At 36.7% G+C, this 26,589-nt stretch overlaps 2 protein-coding genes across 3 annotated transcripts in view; both read right to left on the bottom strand.

Moving 5' to 3' along the window:
• LOC134824584 (ubiquitin carboxyl-terminal hydrolase 32-like) overlaps positions 1-17,949 on the bottom strand; it is a 29,066-nt gene extending 11,117 nt beyond the window's left edge. Inside the window, exons 1-23 of one of the 2 annotated variants that reach the window (XM_063836490.1) lie at positions 17,674-17,949; positions 17,285-17,424; positions 16,736-16,877; positions 16,391-16,519; positions 15,998-16,138; positions 15,539-15,681; positions 15,152-15,236; positions 14,788-14,943; positions 14,561-14,653; positions 14,197-14,285; positions 13,367-13,488; positions 7,225-7,398; positions 6,680-6,818; positions 6,255-6,407; positions 5,601-5,707; positions 4,724-4,894; positions 4,285-4,383; positions 3,251-3,389; positions 2,473-3,031; positions 2,242-2,333; positions 1,575-1,672; positions 1,066-1,169; positions 373-450 (exon numbers count right to left, since the gene is read on the bottom strand). In XM_063836490.1, coding sequence (XP_063692560.1) covers positions 373-450; positions 1,066-1,169; positions 1,575-1,672; positions 2,242-2,333; positions 2,473-3,031; positions 3,251-3,389; positions 4,285-4,383; positions 4,724-4,894; positions 5,601-5,707; positions 6,255-6,407; positions 6,680-6,818; positions 7,225-7,398; positions 13,367-13,488; positions 14,197-14,285; positions 14,561-14,653; positions 14,788-14,943; positions 15,152-15,236; positions 15,539-15,681; positions 15,998-16,138; positions 16,391-16,519; positions 16,736-16,877; positions 17,285-17,424; positions 17,674-17,857 — 3,337 coding nt within the window. In that variant the 5' untranslated portion in view covers positions 17,858-17,949. The remainder of the gene's footprint in view (positions 1-372; positions 451-1,065; positions 1,170-1,574; positions 1,673-2,241; positions 2,334-2,472; positions 3,032-3,250; positions 3,390-4,284; positions 4,384-4,723; positions 4,895-5,600; positions 5,708-6,254; positions 6,408-6,679; positions 6,819-7,224; positions 7,399-13,366; positions 13,489-14,196; positions 14,286-14,560; positions 14,654-14,787; positions 14,944-15,151; positions 15,237-15,538; positions 15,682-15,997; positions 16,139-16,390; positions 16,520-16,735; positions 16,878-17,284; positions 17,425-17,673) is intronic. The other variant, XM_063836491.1, reaches the window with a different exon arrangement.
• Positions 17,950-18,084: 135 nt separating this feature from the next.
• LOC134824039 (charged multivesicular body protein 2b-B-like) lies at positions 18,085-20,160 on the bottom strand. The gene is made up of 5 exons (XM_063835717.1): positions 19,980-20,160; positions 19,697-19,876; positions 19,398-19,523; positions 19,198-19,285; positions 18,085-18,990 (listed from the first exon to the last, which is right to left on the bottom strand). The coding sequence occupies exons 1-5, from the start codon at positions 20,148-20,150 to the stop codon at positions 18,911-18,913; spliced, it is 645 nt and encodes a 214-aa protein (XP_063691787.1). The 5' UTR covers positions 20,151-20,160; the 3' UTR covers positions 18,085-18,910.
• Positions 20,161-26,589: the final 6,429 nt, after the last annotated feature.

Below are 26,589 nucleotides of genomic sequence, written 5' to 3' on the forward strand. Positions count from 1 at the left end.
TGGTGAATGAAGTTTGATAATAGACAAAGTACCAATTCCTCAAAATATAAAAGAAGCGAAGATATTTTCAGGAAGTCTCTGACCTAAATCGAAATGAATTCGGAAATTGGAGTTGAGGAAATTAGTACACACAATAAAAACAAAAAACAAGCAAACATTTTGAAAAATCCCGGTTTGATCCCGGCCGATTTTGACCGGGACCGGGATTAAGCCGGGATTCTGGTCGAGCCTTGATACAGTTCTTTTGTATGATTTTAGGAAATCGCATGATTATGATCAGTGATTCACAACTTCTTGCGACAAATGTCGATACATAAAAAATACCTCACCATAAATTCATCACAAATGACAATAATATAAGATTACACCTACTTGACTGAACTAGGAATGGAGATGGGTCGAAGCTGTCTTGGAACGACACCGTTCGTTTACACTTCACCCATTTACCACCTGCAAATAGTTCAATTATTCTTCTTACCAGCTTGTGGTCTAGTAATACATGTATTTTGATCATGGATAAGATTCAGTGTTGGTCGATCGGACAAGTTTTCTTAGAAATTGAACTTCCGGTGCCTCTAGTTTCGATTTAAACAAACATTGCATCGATCTTAGCTCGCACGCGTCGAGATTGCGCGTTTTTCGCGCGATTGTTCAATGGTAAATAACATTCGGAGTTCACGGCGGGACGACACAGAAGACATTTCCCTTCATCATTGTAGAGTTTACGAAGATAAGCTTTCAGAGGTCTCACTAAACTGCTCGTACTTATAGACACTATGATATGAACAACTAAATAGCACCTTAAACCCAACTTGGAACCACATCCAAGGGCCGTACACACCCCAGAAAAGCTATAATTCAAGTCAAAAATATATTCACTCTGCCCTGTATGCGATTTGTGTTCCCGGGTAGGTGGCACAGCTATAATCTTCCAATCTGTAATTATATTCGCAAAGTTCACCAATCACCATGCAAGGATCCCATTTATTTACGGAAGATATACTCTAGTGGCGGGTATGTAAATATTTGGCACTTTATTCAGGATCAATCAGGTGGTTTAATAACCTTGGAAGGAAAACCGCTTAAGATGTATGATGAGGAAAGGAGGTAATTTCCAGATATCAAGTTTCTTGATCGCAGTCTTGTGAGAAGAACACCGTGTACAGTACCTTTATCAGGGAGATAAGGAGTTAAGATAAGAGTTACATTAGGGGTCACGTTCACATATTACGTAATCAGCCGAGGGGGGAGGGGGGGGTCGGGTGGGTTTCCAAATGATTACGCTGGTGTAATTTTGACACAATAGCTATGTATAAAACTGAGCACGGAGGGGGGAGGGGTTTAAATTTGTCCAAAAAGTGATTACGTAATATGTGAACGACCCCTTATTACAGATATTGAAGAATCTGTCAATTTCTAGTCAAGCCTTGAAAATTCGCCAATAAGACCAGCAAATAAATACGTCAAGCAAGATGCAGGACATTGAAAAATACTTTTGGTAACGTTTAAAGGATCAAACAGATATTGTATAAATGATAGATTATCAAGTAATTTGAACGAATAATGAACCAAACCATTCAGCAATCTCCTCTTCTTTTGTGAAACCTTTCAGGCAAAGCGATAGGTCGACCGACTGTGACTGCCTCAGTTTCGCCTCTTTAACGCTGCTATCCTGAATTATAAAACTCAATAATCTAGCTTTCTCTTGATATGTATCAGTATTTATTTAATTAATTTACTCGAAAAGTTAGTTCATTAGAAAAAAACGTGGATATTTACAATATGAATATAATAGCTGATGTATTGACAATTACAGTTGTTTTTAAATTGGTTGAAATTTATTGTTGGTGAAATCCATGTTTTTGTGTGCATTGTGCAAGCTAATCAAGATTAATTACATTTTGGCTAAACTGCCGCAATTCTTATCGCCGAGAAAAAAGAAGTATGGACTATCTGCATGTTTCATTTTAAAACAAAGTGCTTTACTAAATTTACTAAGAACCTAATACGTATCACTACAAAGTAATACAACAGACTTGGGCAAGTAAATAGTTGGCTAGATCTATTTAATTGTATCATGACGTAGCGATTTGTAAATATTACATTCAAATTAGTAAATAAACGTAATTATGGATGATTCTGATTTAAGCATTGCATAAAATTTCGCATATTTGTAGACAACAGACATATTACTATAATCAGACGAATATATGATTTGTTCTAATCTAAGCTTAGACTTACCTGAAGAATAGTTACATCGTCATCATATTGCCTGATAAGGTGAACAACAGCAGAACTCCAATCAACTGTCAGATAACCGCAATCTCCCAGATCTGCGGGACAACAAATGGTTTCAATAGATAAAATTAGAAAACTAGCCTTTTAAAACATTATATCTGAAAATTAAGATATTTAGTCCACTATTATAGTATCAAGCTGATCAAACCATTCCATTAGGAAAATAACTCAAACCTGGATCATCGAGAAGTTTGTGTCCATAACATAGCTCTCTCCACTGACAAATACAACAGTCCCTTCCGCCCTGTTTCACTTTATTGATATTGATATTGTACATCATATTATCAATAAAATCGTCATCAAACCCGTACATCTTAATCAGATAATTCCTAATCCGCTCCCTGATGGTCACAGACTGGCTGACATCCTGGGACGCCATGGTGGGGATAATAAAGGGGGTCCCGAACAAGTTAACCTGACGGTGCTGCCAGTCGAAGAAGTACTTGTCAATGGTGACGTAATGACGTGAGTAGACCACCACGTAGTCGTCAGGTTTGGGGCCCTCTCCCGGCAGCTCGAACGCGTATAGAGGGAAGTTTATGTTGTGGAGGGGTTGGTCGATGCCGATGATGCGTTTAACCACGCTGTTCTCCACATCTACGAACAGGAGGTGTTTGATGGCGGGGATCTTGGCGATGAGGCGTTTGCGGACGTGGTTGAGTGTGTATTCGTTGTTTAGCCAGAGGCAGTATTGGGTGGTTTTATTGTCGGGATCTAGTCGCACTACGAATACCTGGGTCAGAGATTTTATTAATAACATGTATAATTTTTATATAATATAACATGTGTTTATACATAAAACAGTATTTCATAAATGAACCCCATCCTTTCATTTAGGACATATTGCAGTTTCTTCACGCTAGTCTTTGTAAAAAAAGATAACATAAAAAGACCGAATATTTTAAAAATAAATAATAATAACGTCACGTGACAAGCAACATCTTTTTCTAACCTCGATTATGACATTTTCATTCTCCGGTAGGGGAAGGGAGAGGAAAGAGAAGGGATCGAACGTAACTGAAGTGAATCCACACGTGCAACATCTTAGGGTCGACTTAAGTTGTCCGTGGAATAGATCCACGATAATTGACCTGATCAATTAGTTCATCATTAGTAAATCTGTTAAAAGTTTGTCATAATCTTCCAGTCTTAGTAATTGATAACGATACTGTTATCACTATTAATCTACATCCATTTTTATTTTCTATGATTGCGCGAATATCTTTTTTTTGCACTCGTTTTCGAAATGCTGCACTAATTGGTATTATATAATTGGTCCTATTACCGCCCCTTATATCGCTCCCTAATACCGCGCAGAATATCATTACTACCTCCTTTATATAAAACTAGAAAGCCCGTGGTAACAGGGACGAAGCTAGTAGTATTTTTTGAAAGAAAAATTTAATCGCATCAAAAAAGATCCATCCCGACCGAAGATACAGCCGATTTAAATATAAAACACTTTAAAGTTTAAACACAACGTAATTACCACAAAACGGATAAAAATGACGTTAAAACAATCTTTGCACGTGCATGTGTGCATTAAAACACCGTTGCTATGGAACCTTTTGGTTGTTACCTAAATTCCTATTTCTCGTCTGATTTGCACGTGGGCGGTCGTACATACATACAGACAAAAATAATTCTCTGAATTATAGTAGAGACTAGAAAGCCCGTGGTAACGGGGACTAAGCTAGTAGTCTTCTTCGAAAGACTGTTTTAATCGCATCAAAAAATATCCATCTCAACCGAAGATACAGCCGATTTAAATATAAAACACTTTAAACACAACGTAATTACCACAAAACCGATCAAAATGACGTTAAAACAATCTTTGCATGTGCATGTGTGCATTAAAACACCGTTGCTATGGAACGTTTTGGTTGTTACCTAAATTCCTATATTTCATCTAATTTGCACGTGGGCGGTCGTACATACATACATTCTACATACAGAAACAATTCTCTGAATTATAGTAGAGATTACCGGTTGCGTGCCACGTGGTTGTTCCAGAACTCTACAGAAACTTCTAGATCGGACCGGTTGTTGCTGTCTTTCATTGGTGTGTACGGTTTTGTTGTAATCCTGAAGGGTGATAGTTGTACTTAAATTAAAGTTTCAAACTATTTGGTTATTCAATTGATAATAATTGGCATGATAATCAATTGATTGTGGGATACATTTTCTAAGCTTTAACATTTTCATAGAGCTTATAGATATGGGCAGTTAAAATAATAGCTTCATTACACGTGACAGTGATTCTGGGTTTTGATTGGTCTCACTCCCCACCAGTATCCAGATCTATTACAGCAAAACCCCAATTTACCGCGGAGTTTGGGGGAAAAGAAACATCCGCGGTAAATCAGGGTTTGCGGTAAATCGGGGCGCGGTAAATCGGGATTTTACTTTACTTTATTATAATCACCTGTTTAGATCTTCATGCAAACCATCCAACAAGAAATCAAGCAACTCCTGTGCGTCGTGTTGCCCAAACCCGCTAAACTGAGGTGCGAACTTGCCGACAGTCCACCGCATCTTGAGAGGCGCTATCGTACGTGATGAACAACTCCACAGATTCTTTATTAGAGTTCCGTACCTGAAAATCTAGTCGTCAGAAATGTGTAGCTATAATGTTAAACGGAAAAATGAATTATGATAAGCGGGAATGTTAGTCAATCCAAGGAAGTCGATGGGGATTTGAACATGCACCCTAAGTACTTCTCCATATTCATAGGTGAAAATAAGTTTAAAAAGTGACACCTTAACCTAAGCTAAAATTTGTTAAACCTGGCTTTTTTTGCGAGAGATTCAAAAAAGGTTTTTGCAACATCAGTTTAAGTTATTATTAATTCTCTGGGTATTTGTCCATGTGCTTGCTGTGACAAGATGATCAGGGTCCCTGTCATGTGCCTGGGGCAAAAGGGCAAGGTGTCCACCGAAATATCGATCACCCTGAGACCACAAGGGCTGAGGGGCAAAACATTTGGAGCAAAATGATCAATTTTATTGCTCTCAGGGACTTTCAAACAGGTTAAATTAACCTCTCTTCAGTTAAATTTCCTTCAGTATAATCTTTTCACATGAACTTTTCAAAATTTAACCTGGCTTTGAAATGTTCACCTAAGGAGAGGGACTGAGAGGATACTGTAAATTAAATTATTTTTTGTAAGTAGTGCTGAAAGTACATAACTGTGTATTATAATAACTGTGACTTATGAGACCATTCACCAGAATGATAATTACATTTAAAAGATAAACCAATTAAACACCACAAATGGTAGCAACTTAATTAACTCACTTACCTAAGAGCTAGAAGACCGTTCAAGCTGTCCGGATTATTCTGGTTCAGTTCCTTCTGGTGCAGCTCCTTCAGAAAATATACCGTCAGAGCACGGGTGTTACTGAGACACTGAGAGAGAGGAATGTTATTTAAAGAGAGAGGAATGTTACTATTTAAGTAATGATTCATCAAGTCAACATCACAATATCATTTGCATTGCTGAAGGTCCCATAGCATCCACATACTGAGATACAACATTATGCTAATAAGATTTCAATTCCCTACACTTTAATCTATATAAAGTCGACAGAGGCTGACCAGACAATGATCTAATTAACGTCCCAAACTTTCACCAAAATAGAAACTGCAGCAACGATTGTGGTGAACAAACTAACACTACGCATTTATTGTATAATTTCAAAAGAAGCCCTGAAAATTGAGTCTAATTTTTGAGTGAAATTCAATTTACACGAAAGGTAAGTCTAAACAAAATATTGTCTGTGTTTTATGGCTTAATATCTTAAGTTCTAATTTCATCGAATTTTTCGTTTCGATGATATCTAAAGTTTTAGCTATTTTTGGGGAGGCTATGGGACCTTTAGAATGGAAGCGTTAACGTTTTTGAGATAAATCGAATGATAAAAACTGTGAAATCAAACTCAAGATAAAGCATCACCTGAATGCTGCTGTTCATAAAGCAAGTATTGCCCAAGTTGTTAAGACCCGTTGTCCCGTTTACACGTGCAGTTGGCGCGCGCCTGTCTATAACACGATTCTGTGTCACGATGTTCACTACTTCTTCCGGCCAACTCATATCCGTATTCCTCACCTGAATATTAACTATGTTAGAACTTTTAAAAGTATGGCGACCAATTTTAAATTACGTCATGATCGTAAAATAAAAATCCATACTTTGTACAGTACGGAGCTAGATCACGAAGAGAAATTAGAACATAAATTAGAATAAAGCTTTTAACTTTAAACACGTTTCTAGTACTTATAATTTTGTGCTGTTTTTATGTCAACTATGTCGATTGTCGAAGTCTGTAGAATTTGGAGAAACTAGTAAGAAAGAAATAAAGAATACCACTGAAGCACTACCTCAATCAGAATATTGTTGAAATGTTGAACACCTAAGCTATCAAGAGTTTTATCCTCTGTCTCGTCCAGAAGTATTACTTTGTGATTTGGTAGTATTTTCCACAATCTGAGATCTTCACGACCCAGTTTAAGCTTTGTGCTGAGATAAATCACATATATCATCAGCAGTATGAATATTATGTAGTTTCTAAATAGAGTAATGACATATTTATTTGTTTTTTGTAAAAATGTCAGATACCAACACTGGAGCGTTGTTCATGAAACACTGTGTCTGTCATTTTGCACCATGTGACATCACCACAACACCACGTGACATCACCCCAACACCACGTGACATCACCACAACACCACGTGACGTCACCACAACACCACGTGACATCACCACAACAACACGTGACGTCACCACAACACCACGTGACATCACCACAACACCACGTGACATCACCACAACACCACGTGACATCACCACAACACCACGTGACATCACCACAACACCACGTGACATCACCACAACACCATGTGACATCACCACAACCTTAACCCACCTCAAGAAGTCGATAATAGAACTGAGCGTATCATCAGTATAGAACACCCCAGTGTAACTGAGTACATGACGTGGAATATCAGAGACTGCATTGAACTCAATACTGGACTGCAGGTTGAGAGGGATAGAAGGGGCGTTGAGGGCTTCTTGTGCCGTGTGGGTCGGTCTCGGCTGCCTAAATAGAACAATAGCAATGTATAGCAATATAATATAGTATTATATATAACAATATAAAGCAAGAATTGCGCCCGTTTTCTCAACGATAGGCGGACACTAGATAGTAGATTCCCATCCACTACCTATGCCGTGGAAATTGGGCCTATACAATATAATAACATATCATTATTATAGTATTACATTTCAGACTAAGAAATACTAATTGGGCAGTTATTAGTTATACGATGGTTAACAAACTTTCCCTCGCTTCACCGTTACGACTACTGATAACTACGCTACCGAGGTGACAATGACTTGCAATTGATCCAAATTCACTGCCAACATTTTAAATAGATTTAAATTCTTCAATTCCTTGTTACAAAATCTTTTCTTGGAGCGGAACCCCTACATTCTTATCGTTTTTATCTTCTAAAAAAAGTGGCATAATTTGCATTATTGTAAAATTCAATTTATAAATTTCGAGATAAGGTAGCGATAAGAAATTTAATGTTTCATGCATATTGGAAAACAGGATGTGCAAAAAAGACATGGCTTGTCTTTTTCCTTTTTCAAGGTCATAGGAAAAATTTGGTAGGGGCACCAAAATTTTCAGCAAGGGCGCTATTCGAGCTTTTCATCTAGAATTAAAACAAGTCCTTCATATTACGGAGCCAAGGTATGGACTAGCTGCATGTGCACCTTACATCCCATTACGTCATAATGATACTCAATTATTTGCTATAAGGACACGTTCATTTGAGTTTGAGGATATTGGTAAATATAAGTGACCCTATTAAAAGGCACAGTGTAGTTGACTTTGTCACACTATGAAATTACACAAACCCTTGATGGTTAGGATAATCGTTTCATCCTCTAGGCTAACTTTGTCACTTAACGATATCTTAATCAGGTGATAAGATATCGCTTAAATACGGCCGGCACGGAAATGGTTACATTGTCACACTATAAACATGTGACGGAGTAAATATGGACCCCTTGCTGCCGTTTTTGACCAAATTTTTTAGTGTCCAGTTGATTGGATGGGTACATATGACCATTACCTACATATTTGATGACTTTTTTCGTTAGATGGTGCACTCAGGTTTACTCTGTCACACATTTAAGAAAACATGTGAAGAATGTTTAGGGCACCCTGATAAGCAATGCTGAGTAGTGTAGGTTTATTTGATGGCCTGGAAGTGCTAGGAATTGTTATTATATCATATAGTCGTAAGGAATTAAAACACAGAAGGTACAAACAAGTTTACTTTGTCACATAATCTTGATGATATCTGAACATGTGTGAAATTAAACAAATAATGATATACCAGCTTAAACCCCTTATATTCAAACTATGGATCAAACAACACTGCTAGTACCACGCACCAGTCACATAAATCACTATCGGGTGGCAATATGTTAACAGTGTCACAATTAAACTACCGCAACATGGTCAAAAATAGGGTAATTTCGTCACACAAAAATTATTATAACTCTGTTAGCTCCTTGCTGGCAAAATAACTAGTTCATTGATGATAAAGTTACATAGTATTCTAATAGAAGTATAGCTCTTAAAAATAGGGGCAAGACATGTTTACTTTGTCACATCAGTTATTATAAGAGTTAGGTAATCGTCATCAGATTAACAGATCTTTTTCGTAGTTTGGATCGATTAATATAGGCAATAAAGCATCCTATGCCAATTATAACACACTATCTTGATATTTTTGGGGCAGGGAAAGTTAATTTTGTCACATTTTCAGCATCTTTGACAAATTAATCTAAAATTGTTAAACTTGAGCCCTGATGTTCTAGACAATATTCTACCAATCGTTTCCGAAAGAATGCTGAATTCTAATAGAGTTATAGATCTTCAAAATAGGGGCAAGACATGTTTACTTTGTCACATCAGTTACTATTAGAGTTAGATAATCGTCATCAGATTAACAGATCTTTTTCGTAGTTTGGATTGATTTATATAGGTAATAAAGCAGCCTATGATAATTTTTACACACTATCTTGAAATTGTTGGGGCAGGAAAAGTCAATTTTGTCACATTTTTAGTGATTTTGACAAATTTAACCTAAAATTGTTAAACTTGAGCTCTGATGTTCTGGACAATATTCTACCGATTTTTGTCTGAAAGAATGTTGAATGCTAATAGAGTCATAGAATATATAGATCTTCAAAATAGGGGCAAGACATGTTTACTTTGTCACATCAGTTATTATAAGAGTTATTATAAGAGACTATTTCATTTTATAACCATTATTTTTAACCTATTTACGATTTCGTATCATTTTTTGTGACAATGTAAACACTGATCTTAACTTGCATCAACTACATTGTCATCAAAGTTTTCCCGCCTTTCAAACCAAAATCAGATATAAATAATTCGCCCAAAATTTAAAATTCCAAATATTGTGGCGGAATTTACCTCATTTCCCAATAACCACCTGACCTATGTTGAGTTTCGTCAAGACTTGAAATTGACGGGGCCATCACATCTTCTGACCACCCCATAGCGAAGTAGAGTCTCGCTCGTTGCGCCAGCACAGCAGAGAGTTCGTATTTGGAGGAGTATATCCCCTGATCGGCGGCTTATCAGGGAGAGACAACATGAACTTTGTGAGCTTATCTTTGAAGTGCTCTAGATCTTGAATGACATTCAGATGGTAGGGGATTGCATTCCACAATTTAGGTCCCTGAACTGCAAATGAGTTGTCAAACAAGGTGAGGTTTGCTGTTGAACTGGTTCTACGTTTTGATGGAATTACTGCAAGGTTTCCAAGCCTTGGGCGTGAAACAAATAGAACGTTCAGATCATTGCTGGTCTTTCCGTGGAGGATTTTCCACATATGGAGAATGATGAATCGCTCCCGCCTTCGTTGAAGAAACATCAGAGATAGATAGACCAGGCGATCCCAGTAGTGGAGATCGCGCATTCCTGATATTCTGGCGGTGAATGCTTTCTGTACACTCTCCAGTTCTTGGATATCGCTGATTTTTGAGGGATGCCATAATGGACAGCAATATTCAATCAGACTTCGAACCATTGATTTGTATAGCGTCAGCATGATGGAGTGAGATCGTGTGTGAAATACACTGAGAACCCATGATGCTTTTTGGCGAGCTTTATCTGCAATGGCTCGTATGTGAGGGGACCAAGAGAGATCACTTGACACTATGACGCCTAAATCCCTGAGCTGATGTATTGGCTCAAGTATAGTGTCTTTGGAAACTGAGTATTGATAGTGTTCAACCACAAATGGAAGTTCAGATAGTACATATTGGTGGTTGAATTTATGACACATGTACTCAAATTTGTCTTTGTGAAGGGCCATATTATTTCTTTCAGACCAGTCAATGACATTTTGCAGATCTTCTTGGAGGAGCTTGACGTCATGCTCCGATTTGATAGCAATGGATATGCGAGTGTCATCAGCAAAACATCGAATTATAGAGTGCATGATACAATGTTCGATATCATTGATAAAAATCAAGAAAAGGATCGGCCCCAAAACAGTACCTTGTGGAACTCCGCTGATTATCAGTGCAAGGATGGACAGATGACCGTCAACAACAACTGCTTGTTTCCGGTCTGAGAGGAAAGATTCTATCCACTTTATGATTTTAGGATGGATTCCATAGAGTTGGAGCTTTCTCAGTAGGAGTTTGTGATCGACTTTATCGAAAGCCTTGGCATAGTCGAGGTATATTGAATCAAAATCTGAATTGTTGCTCAGAGAATCCAAAACGTCATCAAAATGGTGGAGAAGTTGAGTAAGGCAACTCCGGCCAGATCTAAATCCGTGCTGCCTTACTACATATGAGGTTGTTGATCTCCAAATAGTTTACCAGCTTTTTTCTTATCACCCTCTCGTATACTTTAACCACATGAGAGGTGAGTGATATAGGTCGGTAGTTAGCTGGTTTGGCTCGACTATCCTTCTTGTGGAGAGGAAATACGTGTGAGAACTTATAGAAACTAGGGACCTCCCCAGTAACTAAAGAGCGGGACCAGATGATGTGCATTGGTTCTGCTAGGGCTTTCTTGCAGTTCTTGAGAAGGGTGACTGGAATTTCGTCAGGACCTGATGCAGCATTAGGTTTGATGTCTTCAATGGCCTTAATGATGTCGTCCACGGAGAAATTCAGCATATCGTCAGTAAAAGGATGCTTGATTGGAGGGGGACTGAAAGAAGCAGAGTCGATCCGAGTTTTCGAAGGATCACTGAATACTGACAAGAACTGATTCTGCAAGAGGTTGGCAATATCTTTTGGATTTGATTTGATGGCACCGTTTCCATCAAAAAGCATGCTGATGTTGCTTTTCTTCTTCGAAAATTTCTTAGCGTAACTATAGAAATACTTGGGATTTTCTTTTACCTTGCTTACGGCTTGCTGTTCACGGTACAGGAGATCCTGGTTGATGGCATCACGAATATCCATATGAGCGAGAGCAAGTTTCCGGTTCAAAGATTCAATCTGTGTGGGAGGGCTATGAGGATTAATTTTTGCAGCCTCTAGCTGGGTTTGAAGCTTTCGTTTTCTGCGAGAGGGGATGCGCACAGATGAGCGAGTTTGGGTTTTGGGAGGGATCTTCTTCGGACAGCCAATCTGGCAGATTTGTAGAGTAATAAGAGTGAATAGCTCTGGAAAATCCTCTTTGTCGCAAAGGTTGATGAGTTGAGCCCAGTCAACAGATGAGAGCATGTCATTGATCGATGAAAAATCTGCTTTATTAAAGTCTAAGCTTCTAAACGAAGAATCAATGAAATCCGGAGGATCTGAATGAGTAGGAGAACAAGGATTGTAAGACAAAAATATCTCTACACGTCTGTGATCTGATAGTGGAGTGTCCGAAATAGAGACGTGAGAAACTAGATCCTCTGAGTTTGAAATGTACAGATCTAATACATTTCTGAGTCGGGTGGGTTCCAGCACATGTTGAGTACATAGATTCTCAGACATGAAGTCAAGTAAAAGAGCTGCACTGTAAGTTGAACATGAGGAACCACCGGGTAAGATAGAATTAGTGGACCAGCCAATGAGGGGAATATTAAAGTCTCCAAGAAGTGATAGCCGGTATTCGCCATCGCCACTGGCAATGTACTGGTCAATGAAGTCCAAACATGATTTAAAACTGGGAACTGGACACTCGGGCGGGCGATATAGAACACAAATGATTGACTTTTCAGATTCGCTGGTACACATCAAAGCCTGACAGTATCTATCATCATATGTCTGGACGTTAGTTATGGGGAGTTCATCATGTGTATAAAGTAAAACTCCACCTCCAACCCTAGCTTCTCTATCACTTCTGAACAGAGAGTAACCCGGAATTTCAAGTTGAGCATCCTCAATGTAAGACTTAAGCCATGTCTTTTTAGCTAACTATTCGAAACAACATATTTTAGGGCTATGATTGGTAGATCAACCATCAAATAATGAGTTAAAAGGTTTTTGAGGACATCTCATAGTAGAATAGAGGTATGGTATTCTGAGTGTGACAAAGTTACCCAAATATTGCCTTGTAACCGTTCGATCCGTGCCCTTTAACCAATGTTGTATCATAATTGTTAGATTGACCTAATCTACTATATTTCAGACCAAGGAATGATATTTTGACAACTGCAGTTAACTAAGTCACACAAAATGTGACATTTGAACCATTATAGTGCCTAACAACAATAGATTTTCTTTCTGAGCAGTGCATATGGGAGTATGGGTTACGTGGCTAATGTTCAGAACTTCTGAACGTGCTAGGTTAATAGATGTCAAAATTAAGCCACTATCGTCGAAAACGCTATCATTTTTGTTTACCAATATCCTCAAACTCAAATGAACGTGTCCATAAAGTAGTGTTGAAAGTATTGGAAACAATAAGTTGCCGGCACAGCGCACATCGACAGAATTGCAGCAGAGATCAAATAATTATAATGATAAAATCAATAAAATGATTAACCAAAGAAATTAATAAATACTTGTAGAAGTTAAGTTTGAGAGGGAATAGTTCCAAGATAACAGTACCAGTAGGGGTCAGTCTGGCTCGTCTACATATTGCTGTGTCACAGCCGTACCAGTCTTCTAGTGTACACCACAGAACCTGCAAATTGTTACAGTAAATACAAAATAATAAATAAACATTTATTACACGCTTCGACATTAAAATATGCCCAACAAAGATGTACATTTAAGTCATTCAAGCGAGACTTAGTGTGGAAATATCAAGATTATGTGCTTCTTCATTAGTTCAGAATTTATGGATAAATATTGGTATTACCAAAATTATATTTATAGTAAATGTATCAGTCATGATGGTATCACGTTATGTCAAATATGGCTGAGTTATAAGCCAAAAACTATACGTCCATATTTATTATTTACGCACCAATTTAGATATATTTTGGAGTATAAATTAGTAAAATATCAATTATAAAATATCAATTATATACTGTATATATTTTTGAATGAAACTAACTTTATAAGAAATGTAAATCTAAACTACATAATCCTATCTGTGATATATAGCTCAATATCTGTTGAAATGTGGATACTAAGGCGAAAAGATCGCCAAAAATGAACATAATTGCCTGTATCTTGGTTCATGATATTCGCGAAAGTTGAAATAACCCAATCAGCCTTCAATATTTTTGCATGAAATCGATGTAGAATCGCATCTCTACCTTATTGTGGGTGATTAATTTTTGATTTAGGTGATTTGGAATAATTGTGCCAAAAATGAATCAAATGATTTCTTAGCATCAATAACATACGATCTTAATTTAGAGAAGACATTTAAAAATATCCTGACCTGCGAGATAATCTGATAGTCGACCCCCTGAAGTAGTCCAGTTCTCAGGGTACCTCCCTCTCTTGTTATGCTGGGTACTGTTTTGTGTCCTGTAAAGAGAGGGTGTTAAGGTGATACCTCCCTCTCTTGTTATGCTGGGTACTGTTTTATGTCCTATAAAGAGAGGGTGTTAAGGTGATATCATCACCCATCTGACACACCTTACAAACTACAAGGATAAAGTCACAATGCCAAGTTTTACAAGTTAAAATGTTTTACTTTTACAAAAAAAGGTGTTTTAATCGGATGCCCTCTGCTTTCAGGTTTGTATTTAAGACAAGTAAATTCCTTAATGTATGCAGGTAATTGAGAATATGATCCTTACCGTTTACTTGTCCTGGAGCTAAGATAGGACTGTTGTTAACGAACCCACCCGATCCTTTGAACCACTCATTATTTGCAATGTAGTACATCTTTCCTGTTACAAGCAATGTGATAAACAATAACAATAGTAGAAAACCTGATGAAAGTTTGGAAGCAATTTCATTAAAAGTACATGCTGATTGATTAAATCAGAAGCAGTTAATTCTAAACTAATCAATAAACATTTACCAGTAATAAGATTCATGTTAGCCTCCATTTCCATCCACTGGCGTATAATGTTAAAGGTGAGGTCGGGTTTAACCCCGAATACAATGTAGACTATGTTCTTTAGGTGAGATAGGAACTTGTACATGGACAAACTGTTGTTGCACCAGTGGATAAACTCTGGAGGGATAATTATATTTATGATTATGTGCATGTATTAAAGATAAAGTAAAATTAAATGAAAATTCGGTGAAAAGGGATGAAAAAATTAACTAAAAATTGAATCTAAAAAGCAAAACAGGCTTGTTAAATTGTAGGAAAAAGTCATAGAAACCAAGTGAAAGTGAAACTATTAACTAAGTGAAAGTGAAAGATGCTAAAAACTGACCGCTGACAGGGATAGAACCCTCTGGAAGGGTGTGGTCAGTGTCCAGCTTGAGCGAGTCTGTGACTAGACAAAATGTTGATATCATCTGAAGAGGAAAATTTTAACCAAAAACTACTTCAAATAATGGAATATTATATGAATTCAAATTTTAGTATAAGAGTATAAGTCCAAGTTAAAAAGAATGTTATTTCTACTTTATTCCTACCTTGTTTGGGTGCCCCTCTTATTTTGGACGGTTCTATTTTATATTAATTTATTGCTGTACTCTGTAAAATTTGAAAAGTATTTAATTAATCTTTACAGAATGAAGTTGAGACAAATGGATAACAAGTTATCCAAAAAGTACATCCTTGCAAGACTTTTGAAGCACCCTGTATATGTACATACCCGAGTGAAATTCTCAACCTCGTCTGGCAGCAGAACACCTGTTCCGTTCTCGTCGAACATATCGAACACAAACTTAGCAAAACTGTCTTCCCCTTCAAGGATAGCGGACAGACCGATTACCAGTTCTCTGCAGTCGATAGTTCCTAAGTACAAGTGTGTATTTTTTATTATAAGGACAAAGTATTGCTTTAATTAATTTCTTAAAGATACATTATAGGTAAGATTCTGTGTTCTGATTATATCTTATTATACATATTATACTGGTTCATTGCTCTTGTCGTAAAGAATGGCCAGGAAATTTCGAATTGAAAATAAACAGATGTTGCCATGTGCTTTTTGGTGCGTCATTAAGCCTGCATGGAAAAAGAGAAAAGAACACGCAGTATTTTAGCTCAATTTAAAAATAATCTGCATAACGTTTCGAGCTATTCAATCTTAATCTTGAATCGTTTAACTTACCATCCTTGTTGAGATCGAAAGCGTGAAAGAAGCGCTGAGAGAACTCGAAAGTGTAAAGAGGATGAAGACACTGGTACATGGCATCCAAATCAAATCTCTTAGATCGGGAGAACAGCATCCTCAGTTTATTGTAATGTTTCTCTGTGGGTGGTATCACGTGACTTTGATAAGACTGCAAGTTTGTTTGCATTTCTTGTATCGTTACGGGGTTGATTTGAAGTTTAAATTACAACGTTTTAACTTTTTCCAAAGTTAGTCTATCTAGGATGTAAAAATAGGGTGTTAGCTTATCAATTTCGAAAAAGATTTCCGTTGAAAAGAATAACAAATCAGACGCCCATCAATAGAGCCCTTAGTTATAGTTATACACAATACACATTACTTGTATCCTACCTAGAGCAGTGACTTGCTTCTCAGTAAAGGAAGCCTGCTCAGCCAGGAACTGGTGGTATGTCTGGAATGCCCGGACTCCCTGGCAAATGAAACCGTAGCCCTCGTTATCAAGAACCCAATCGTACACACCTGCAGTTATCAGATATGGTTACTATGGTTACAGTACTGATTATTTCTAAGAGATTCGTGTGCAATTTTACAATACCCAGTATAATTCAGTATTATATTCTTGCATTGATTATATAGTTATGATTATATAGTTAGAGCGAGAATAGAAATTAATGGAACCATCTGTGAATTTATTCACAGGGTTTATTACTCTTGCCCTAACTTATAAACATTTACCCAAATTTGGTGAGAATTTCTCGATCCATTTTAGAAAGTGTTCGAAAGAGCAAGCCTCCGAAACAGTGAAGAGAAAATCGAGGTTCTTAGGAATCTCAATACCCCAGGATACGAGGCTACTCGCCATGTCTTCTTGAGAAACCTGATGGGTCGCGTTACTAATCACGTTGACAAACATGTGTCTCAATCAGTGACGTAACGAAGGGCCCCGCCGACCCTGGTGTGTGAGGGGTGAGGGGGGTGGGGGGGGGGGGGCGGGGTCGTCATCTTAGGGGGGCGGGGTCGCCATCTTAGGGGGGCGCCAACAAGCAACTGTTCTCATTCAATCGCAAGATCAATTTCAACAGCAATTATTGCTCTTTCAGAGTGAGAATAATTCGCCATTTCTAAATATCAGACGACACAGTTGAACAAGAAATACTGAGATACTGAGATACGGACAGGTCACTTACAGGCTAACAGTTAGATTAGTCGGTTTCCATGTTAAAGTTGTTTAATAAATTCAGGTTTATTATTAATATTAAGTTAATCTTTAAAAGTATCACTAACCTTGTTACCATCACTTGACATTGAGTAGAAAAGAAGTTGTAACTTCTCACTTCGAGTGCCTCGTATCATGATTACTAAGCCGACTAGTAGCTTCTCCAGTGAGAGGTTATCGTACGGAGCGAACACTTTGTACACTTGTGCTGTAATGGGATTACAGTTAAACCCCGACCTTTTCTTCCCCACATTTTGCTTAACATGTATTTTGTATAACGTGGACAAGCAAAACCCTGATTTACTGCAGATTTTACTTTTCCCCAAACTCCGCGGTTATTCTACTGTATTATATTGACATCGTGAACCCTGATCTTAATAAATCATTTTTTATCTTTTACTGAGTGTGTGAAAATCAGACAATATCATAGGTAAGTTTGACAAAAAGTTAAAAGTACCTGAAAACTTTTCAGGAAACCCCAAGAAAGCTTTAGAAACAAAACTGGTCTGATCCGGCAAGCCAAGCAGATCTTCGTACGATGTCTGGAGATGCTCATACTCTTCAGCTGTTATCCTTGACAAAGCTTCTTCGTAAGTTATAATACTCGTTACCAAGGGTTTCACGCTTTGAGAGTTCCCCATTTATAACTTTTGATTTAGCAGCAGGTGAGATTCAGCAGATTATCAACTAGATGTTGTATTGTTGTCGAGCTTGAGTGTCATGATTTTGGGCTGACGAAAACATTTGAGGTAAGTTGGCAAGATGGGCATCAAATGCTCATTGACAATATTTAAATTATGATGCAGGCCCCTGGCCCACAGACTTATGGGATTGGCAGGTTTTATTATTCAATCATGATGAGCTATTATATTAAGAAACATTAAATTGTCCTCAATTTGATAAATTATGTTCAATACATTAATATTACTACTGTGATATCTATATCTACTACTGGTAATAAAAAATAGTACATTGTAACTTCAATTATTTAAGCTAAAATCTCATTACTATTGATCTGCAAATCTCATTAAAGTAATTAATGACAATGTATGTAAACAAGCCAAAAATCTAAAAGGATCTTATATATATATCAATTAATATTAAACATATTATCTAACACTAATATGATAATATTACCGTACTATAAAGACGTGATATGATGGGCAAGAAAAACCACAAGAAATGGAATACATAATGTACATTTTTAGAAAGGACTAACTTCTACACTCTACAGTACTTATAAAGTCCAATATCTTGATTGCTATGATTTGATGCATTAAATTGCCACATTATACTGAAAACAAAAAAAAAGAAAATGAATTCCAATCATTATTTCAATGTGAGGAAATTGATAGGATAATATTTTTAACAAGCTCACAGCTACTTATAATAATTAAAATGTCATGTTTTTATTGATGAAGTCTGACAAGAATTGTATACTAATATCTCACAGGTGCAAAACACAAATAACAAATTTTATTCACATGATAAACAGTACTAATATTAAGAAACTATTATATCAACAAAAATAAAATTATAAGATTATACATTTTTCTTAGATCCTAGAGAGTCTTTTTCTTCCTAACACTAACAAGACCCCATCAAGAATGCTAAACATTTCTGCTTTGCACTCTAAAAGATTAACATACTTCACCATATATCATAATCATATTGTAATTGATGATCTGGTCACATTACAGCTCAGCTAGGCGCTTAAGTTGAGCTTCAATGTCATCATCAGTTGGTGCTCTACTGCCTCTGACGGAGCTTGGACCTGAATGTTAAATATTTGTAATCAGTTTATAATGTATGCAGAGTTTCAGGATTGAAATATGTAATTTTATGTCAACTAGCTGACCACTGATTTAAACAGACTATAAATAAAAAGCTGCTTAATAATGACAGGATATGATCGTTACATGAATTATGTGCTCAATCAAAAATCCCTTTTTTAAACGAAATATTTGTATTATATTTTTACCAGCCAGAGATGACGAGCCAGCAGTAGGTGCACTGTCCATCTTTCCTTTAACCTCAATACCAATTTCATCAAGCACTTGGTTCATTATCTGGTAGGGTCAATTTATTATGTTCATGAAATCATGTTTTTAATATTCCTAAGGTATACAATTTATCATAATTTGCACAATTTCAAATGTTATGTTATATACTTATATTAACCTGGTTTGATTCTTCTTCATCTTCACTGTCACCCAAAACATCATCCAGAGTGTCTTCCATCATTTCACCAGTCATATCCATCTTAGCACTTTCACGCTCAAAGCCTTGCATAACTTTTGCCATATCCTGTGTCGTGATACACTTTCAATAAATCGAAAATGTACCAAATTTCAAAACTATGACACTAAGAGAATTCTTGCTAGATAACTGAAGATATTTAAGTAGCATTGATTGATACTTTGCTAAATTTCAGTAATTTATGATAGTATAAGTAAAATACAATTTATACTATATGATACCTGGGGATTCATCTGTTTGTTCATCTGACCCATGACTCCTGTTGTGGTTTTCATTGTCTGCGCCATGTTCATGCTAGCTTGCATGGTTGTTGTTTTAGATTTTACAGCTCCAATCTGACCTTTCATACCCAACATTCTCGTTTTTTGCTTTCTAATGTTGATCAGTTGCTTTGCTAAAATCTGGGGAAATTCTTGTAGATTTACAATAAAAAGATAACATTATCAATCAATGACAATTAAATTTAATCTTGAGTGGTTAGGTTAACCATGAAACTTTGCTTACAGTTAAGGTCTGTTTATCTCCCGTTTTGGCAGCTTTCTTTATCTCATTTTGAGTCTGTTGCTCCTGTCGCTCCAACCCTCGAATGTCCCTATCAATATCTCTCTGAGCACCAGTCAGCTGTCGTTGCTGCTGGCGTATTTGCTTCTTTGGATCCGGCTTTTTACCAAACATTCCATAAATGATAACTACATGATGAAAAAGTTAGTATATTTTATGACAGTTTCTGTTTAATCTTGTTACCAATCAAGATGATATTATGATTTATTGGATTTCGTGGCTAGACAGAAATAGTAAAAGTGGGCGTTTAAAAATAGTGTCTACGTGCATGTATCTTCTAAAATCACCTAAATTGTCTAAACTAATCTAAACTAAGCAGGATAGATCTTCAAACTGTTTGGGATGTTATAGACTTTTATTAGACCTATATTTTAAAAGCCATAGTAAAATTAGACATTCGCACTTTTGAAAAAACCACAACTAACTAAACTAGCGTTTTAGCGAGTGCAAATGAAATTTCATTGATTTCATGATTACCTACATACTATACGCCCAAGTTTTTAAAATCACCTAAAAGTGCCAACTTTTGACTAATTCCTAGTTCCTTACACTTTTGTGGAGTTTGGCAAGGCCCAAGTGGCAAGGAATTACATTGGGTCTATTACAGTTGATTACTGAGGGGTAAGAATTGCCTGTAAAAAAGTTAAGGCAGGATTGCCAAAAGCTGCATCCTACCCAAACTAAATTGGCTGATGGAAAGCAATGGCTAACAGTTCGCCTTAATTTCAAATTTGTTTCGAATATTTTTCACCTAGAAGGCCTTATATTTTTTATATATAAAATTTTTCAAACAATATACACATAATAATTGACCGACGACTTAACGATTGTGAGTTACGACGGACTTAACTGTATGGGTCAACTACTAAAACTGCATTGTATACTATCTTAATCATTATACTGGACATGAGATGACGAAGTATCTTGAGCAGCACTTTATACCTCCACTTAGAACTTGATTAGTCACGAACAATAGAATCATTATAAATCAATACAATAAAACATCTTGATCAATAAATGCCTAGCAGCACCAGACAGCAGCCGTGTACCTTTTTCGACTCCACGGAGTCCCTGATGGACTTTTGTTTACTTTTGTTAATAATTTGACCGCAACCTTTCTTTCTCGAAACACAAATCCTACTGTACTTCATTACAGTATTAAGATAATATAAAGCAAATCATGTGAATATATGACTACGAAATAGATCTATAGACTTGTCCATAATATTTAATACCGTATTGATGGTTTTGAATTTTGTATATTGAATTTTAATGTGAAGCGTTTACTCTTCCCCCTCGGCAATTAATTAGAAAGTTAGATTAATGACAATAATTGCCAAATGACGTAGTAGATATAGATGTTCAATGTTGTAGAGTGATTTCAAGAGTAGTGGTCCACAGGGGTCCGAAAAAGCCGTACAGGCACTTGGGTCCTTATCCTTGTCACTAGTCCCAATTGGATTCACTTTACACAAAACATGAATGTTTACAATTTAGACGTACACATTGGCACGATATTTATTAGAAAGCAAACAGTATAAAATAATACGTGCGTGCGCGGCTTGAGCCGCGCCGCATAACAATTTATGCGTTTAGGGGCTGGAGTACGCGTGTTTACAGATTAATGAATTGTTGCATTGTAAATATTTAAAGTTGACGATATATTATGATTTAATAGTAAATTTTTCAAAGCTGGCTTTGGACTTAGGTAAAATTATTATTTATTTATTTAAAAGAAAAAACCACGGATAGTTTTAAATTTACATAGTCGTATAACTATAATCAAGTTAATCCTGTTTTCAAGAATGCGCGGCTTTGGCGGCCAGTTATTGACTTGTACATAAAATTGAATTTTAAATAGAAATGTGAATGTATTAAAATTTAAAACTTTCAAAACGGAGGCTTATAAATATTATTATATTATGATTGTAAAATAAAGGATAAAATTTTAAATTTGTTTCACTAAAAAATTTGTTTCACTAATATAGCATTGACCCTATATAAAATCAACCCTTCAATTCAAAAAATTCCCTTCACAATCAAAAATTACCCTTCAAGGCCTTGTGGCTCCAAGTTAAGATCTAGACTGTTTATATCAACAATGTTTTTTCTCGCACCTCTGTCTCCACGGAGAGAAATCACTGTTGTTCACCTTATATTAAAGCAATTTAGCAATAGAGATCATAACAACTTTGCACAGTTCTTTAAATCAAAGGTCGACAACATATACAACAACATTTATTTAGAACAACAATCCCAAGATTCTCCTAACTCAGATGAATTTGTTCCTCTTTCTAATAGCCCAAAGATAGTACAATTCCGTCATGTGTCTGATGAAGAACTAGTAAGCATCATAAAGAATATGTCTAACAAATTCTGTGATCTTGACCCCATGCCTACAAAGATTCTCATCAAGTGTCTCCCAGAACTCCTTCCTCTGATCTCATTTATAGTCAATGAATCATTAGTTAAAGGTGAGTTTCCTATAAAACTTAAGGAGGCTCTCATTCGTCCAAGTTTGAAGAAACGTGGCCTTGACGGTGAATCTCTATCTAACTATAGGCCTATTAGCAATCTCTCATTCTTGTCAAAAATCATTGAGAAGTGTGTATCTATACAGCTCACCAGTTATCTTGAGGATAACAACTTGCTTTCTAAAGTTCAGTCCGGCTATAGGAAGTTTCATAGCTGTGAAACTGCAACAACCAGAATCCATAACGACATCTTGATAACTATTGACAAGAAAACTAAAGTTGTTCTTTTACTTCTAGATTTGAGTGCTGCCTTTGATACTGTCAATCACCCAAGATTAATCAAGAAGCTAAGATCTGCTTATGGCATTACATTGATTGACGATGTCAATCCTTCGCATCTCGCCGATCCTTCGCATCTCGCCGATCTGTGGTTGCGAGAAGCATTATTTGATGCGCGCGCGACCCAGTAGTGCATCGCGCTACAAGGCATTACAGGCATTGCTCTTACATGGATCAGGTCCTACTTGGCTAACCGTTCATTTTGTGTCAAAGTCAAGGATTCGTCTTCCTCAGCAACTGTTCTTGAGATAAGTGTGCCACAAGGTTCAATCCTTGGCCCCCTGCTATTCATATTGTACACCAAAGATCTTGAGAACATTGCAAGTATGCATGGGTGCTGTATTCATTTGTATGCTGATGACACCCAGCTGTATTTCACTCTTGATTCTGATGACCCATCACAGCTAGAGCACAATATGGAACACTGTATGTCTGATATCAAGAAATGGATGACAAACGATTTCCTTCAACTGAATTCTTCTAAGACTGAAGTCATCGTTATATCCTCTAAATTTGACTCAACAAATATTCCAGCCTCTCTACAGATTGTTAAGGATCAAGAGCCACATGTTGTTAGTGGAACTGTGAAGAGTCTTGGGCTGTATTTGGACAGTTATCTTTCAATGAGTGATCAGATTACGTCAGTGGTTCAAGCATGTAATATTCAGATCAGAAATTTGTGGTTTATTGCATCAAAACTGTCTTTTAACCTTAAGATTCAGCTTGTTCATGCTCTAGTACTCTCTAGAATTGATTATTGCAATAGCGTATATTTTGGACTGAGCTCTTATGATTTAAGTCGTTTACAGAAGGTGCAAAATTCTGCTGTAAGATTTATTTCGGGAGAGGAAGAAAGGCACACACTACTCCACTTCTTAAGAAAGTTCATTTTCTACCGGTTAGATTTAGAATAGATTTTAAGATTGCCCTACTTGCCTACAAGTGTTTAAATAATATAGCTCCTCCTTACTTAAAAGAGTTGATATCTCCTAGGCAGCAAAGTTTAAAAAATGTACGTCTTGATAATGATTATTTTTACCTTAGTTTTCCGCCCTCTCCTAACTATGTAAACACAGAGAAAGCTTTTAGTCACTGTGCAGTTAAAGTATTTAATTCCTTGCCATACGACATAAGATCAGCTGAGTCAGTTACATCTTTCAAGACCAAACTTAAAACATACTTCTTTTCTCTAGCATTTGATTGATTTTGCATTTACATAGGTAAAATGAACTTGTCATGTCTAATTTTCAATTAAACTAAGCTCAGTTAATGTAAGAGCCGCTTTAGAAAGCACTGGAGTTTATCTCCAGGATTAAATTATATCGAGTTATATGATTTAGCTATAAGGCGGTTTATAAATGTTGTATTTATTATTTATTATTATTATTATTTTCAAAATCAGTTTCAAGAACGATTCATATAATTCGATAAGTATATAAGCTATATATATAAGGGCCTGCCAGTAGCTCTTCCGATATAAGTTGGGTTCAAAAAAGGGATTGAAATCTAGCAAGGGTGAATCTGGAAAATTTTCGGAAAATTTTTTTTGAGGGATGTCGAATTCTAGCAGTGATGAATGTCAAGTTGGGCCGGAGCCAGTTATGTGCAGTTATGTCAGTAATAAAAAACATAACGATTATCTTTGATTTCGACCTCATGTGGCAAAGAAGCGTTTTATAAATTTATATAATTCCACTGGCAACTGGGATGTTTGATCTTAAAATAGGATAATGTTTTGACTTTTGATAAATTGTTAACGATATTGTAATTGATAAATAATTAATGTTTATCATGATTATCATTGTCATACGTTGTATGACACGCCGCGCACAAATGCACGGCTCCCCTGTATCATAGAAACTTTACAGTTTCTACAGTTTCACTATAGTGAAACGACCGTGTGGGTCACGACGTGATACCAGTGGCGTAACGTTACTTCTTGGAGCCCCTTGACGGATGTTACTCGTCTAAATTTCTTCGAAGTAGCGCGCACCGCTTTCTTCTCGTACTACGAAGTAGCGTGCGCCGGGCCAAACCATTAACAATGGTCAAGGTTAATTGACGATGTCAATTCATCTCAGCTCCCCAGGAAAAGTTACCGGCCAGCGGGCGCGCCACCAATATGATAGTTTCGATACAGCTGAAGACACTGTGCGTGTCTGTCAAGTAATTAGCCATTACAATTCATGTTTAGATTGCGCGCGCATAGGAATTCTGTCAAGAATAGTTAAATTTGACCACAAAATACCATAAATGTATTCACAATGCTTGGATAATGATGGTAAAAATTTAATCTTTAAAAGAATTTTTGAATTTTTAGTTTTCGTTCAACAAAACCGATTTTACAGTTCAAAAGCAGAATTTTCAACTTTTTAATAACAATCCCTTCACGCCGCGCCGATTTGTGTTTCTGTACTAATTTGCGCTCTTATTTCGCGTTGGATACTTTTACCTATAGATATGTCATTTTATAATTAGGATTGTTTCTGGGGCTCGCTTGCAATATATATATTCAACATTTTCTTTCCTATTTCCGTACATTTTGTATTTTCCTCGTTCGTGGTAATTAGTTTTTATTAGCACAATGAGCAAACGATCACGTACCGAAATAGAAGTTCAATTTCTTAGCGACTGTGTATACTCTGCGTTAGTCAAATCTGTAGCTTCCCGTCTTCTATTGTATAATTTGAGTTCAGGAGTAGAAATGAGACAAGGTGTATAAGATAGGGCAGTGTAATGTAAACGATGAAGATACACTATAATCTATCCGACAAGATCACAACTAGAGTCAACTAAGATCACAATAGAATCACACTATAGTTACACTAAAATCACACTGAATACGGTTGAAATAGCTAGTATATAAAGAGGGCCAAACGCTTGCGGAGGTTAGCCACAACCTTGCCTAGAGGCCAGTTGTGGCGTGCAAGCCTTTGCAATGCTTAACTGTTAACTAATAATTGCATGTCATATATCGACTGTTACACAAACTACTATAATAACCTAATCAGATGTTATATCTATTACTCAGCTCTATTACAAGCAAGCGATATCATTATTAATAAAGTAATAAGTATGTGCCCCCTACACCTACCCCCTCCCCAAAATTTAAGGGCGGTGTAGTGTTCATATCAGTTATCACATATAATATCACATATAATAACTTTACAGTCGTATGATAATAATGATGACCTATAATGATTTGACAACAAAACTCATTATTGGAATTAACACAAATGAAAAATTAAAATACTTTTAAGCTATTCTGCTGGTGTTCATAATCATACAGTTTACAAAAAGTTCATGCTGCTATTGTTTGTAACGCAGCAGACTTAAATCCGGGTAATTGGTACTGGGCGTTGGCGGCGCTTCTATCGTCTGGCTCTGATGCGTCGTCTCGTGCACTTCCATAGCGTCAGTTGTGATGGCTGCGATATCAGTCGGGTCTGCTGGCTTCTTGCAGCATAGCCATACGGGTAGGGGAAAGCGTTCTCCGTTTCTTCTGAAAGTGACCGCGAAAGTTATTCCTATGATTTGGCAAACCAGTGACACTGATATGTTTATCAGGATCATGTATTCGAGGCTGATATGGTCCCGGTTGTGTTCGGCCGGTCTATACTGTGATGTTAGCTTTATTTTGTCTTCAATCTCCATTTGATGTTTCAGGAAGGTATCTTCTGCGGCAGACTTTAGGAGGAGGAGGTCGTTGTTGTAATTGTCTGAGTCCCTCACTTCCTCGC

This window comes from Bolinopsis microptera, chromosome 12 (genome assembly GCF_026151205.1).
Source record: "Bolinopsis microptera isolate Bmic1 chromosome 12, MBARI_Bmic_1.0, whole genome shotgun sequence".
NCBI classification, from domain to species: Eukaryota; Metazoa; Ctenophora; class Tentaculata; order Lobata; family Bolinopsidae; genus Bolinopsis; species Bolinopsis microptera.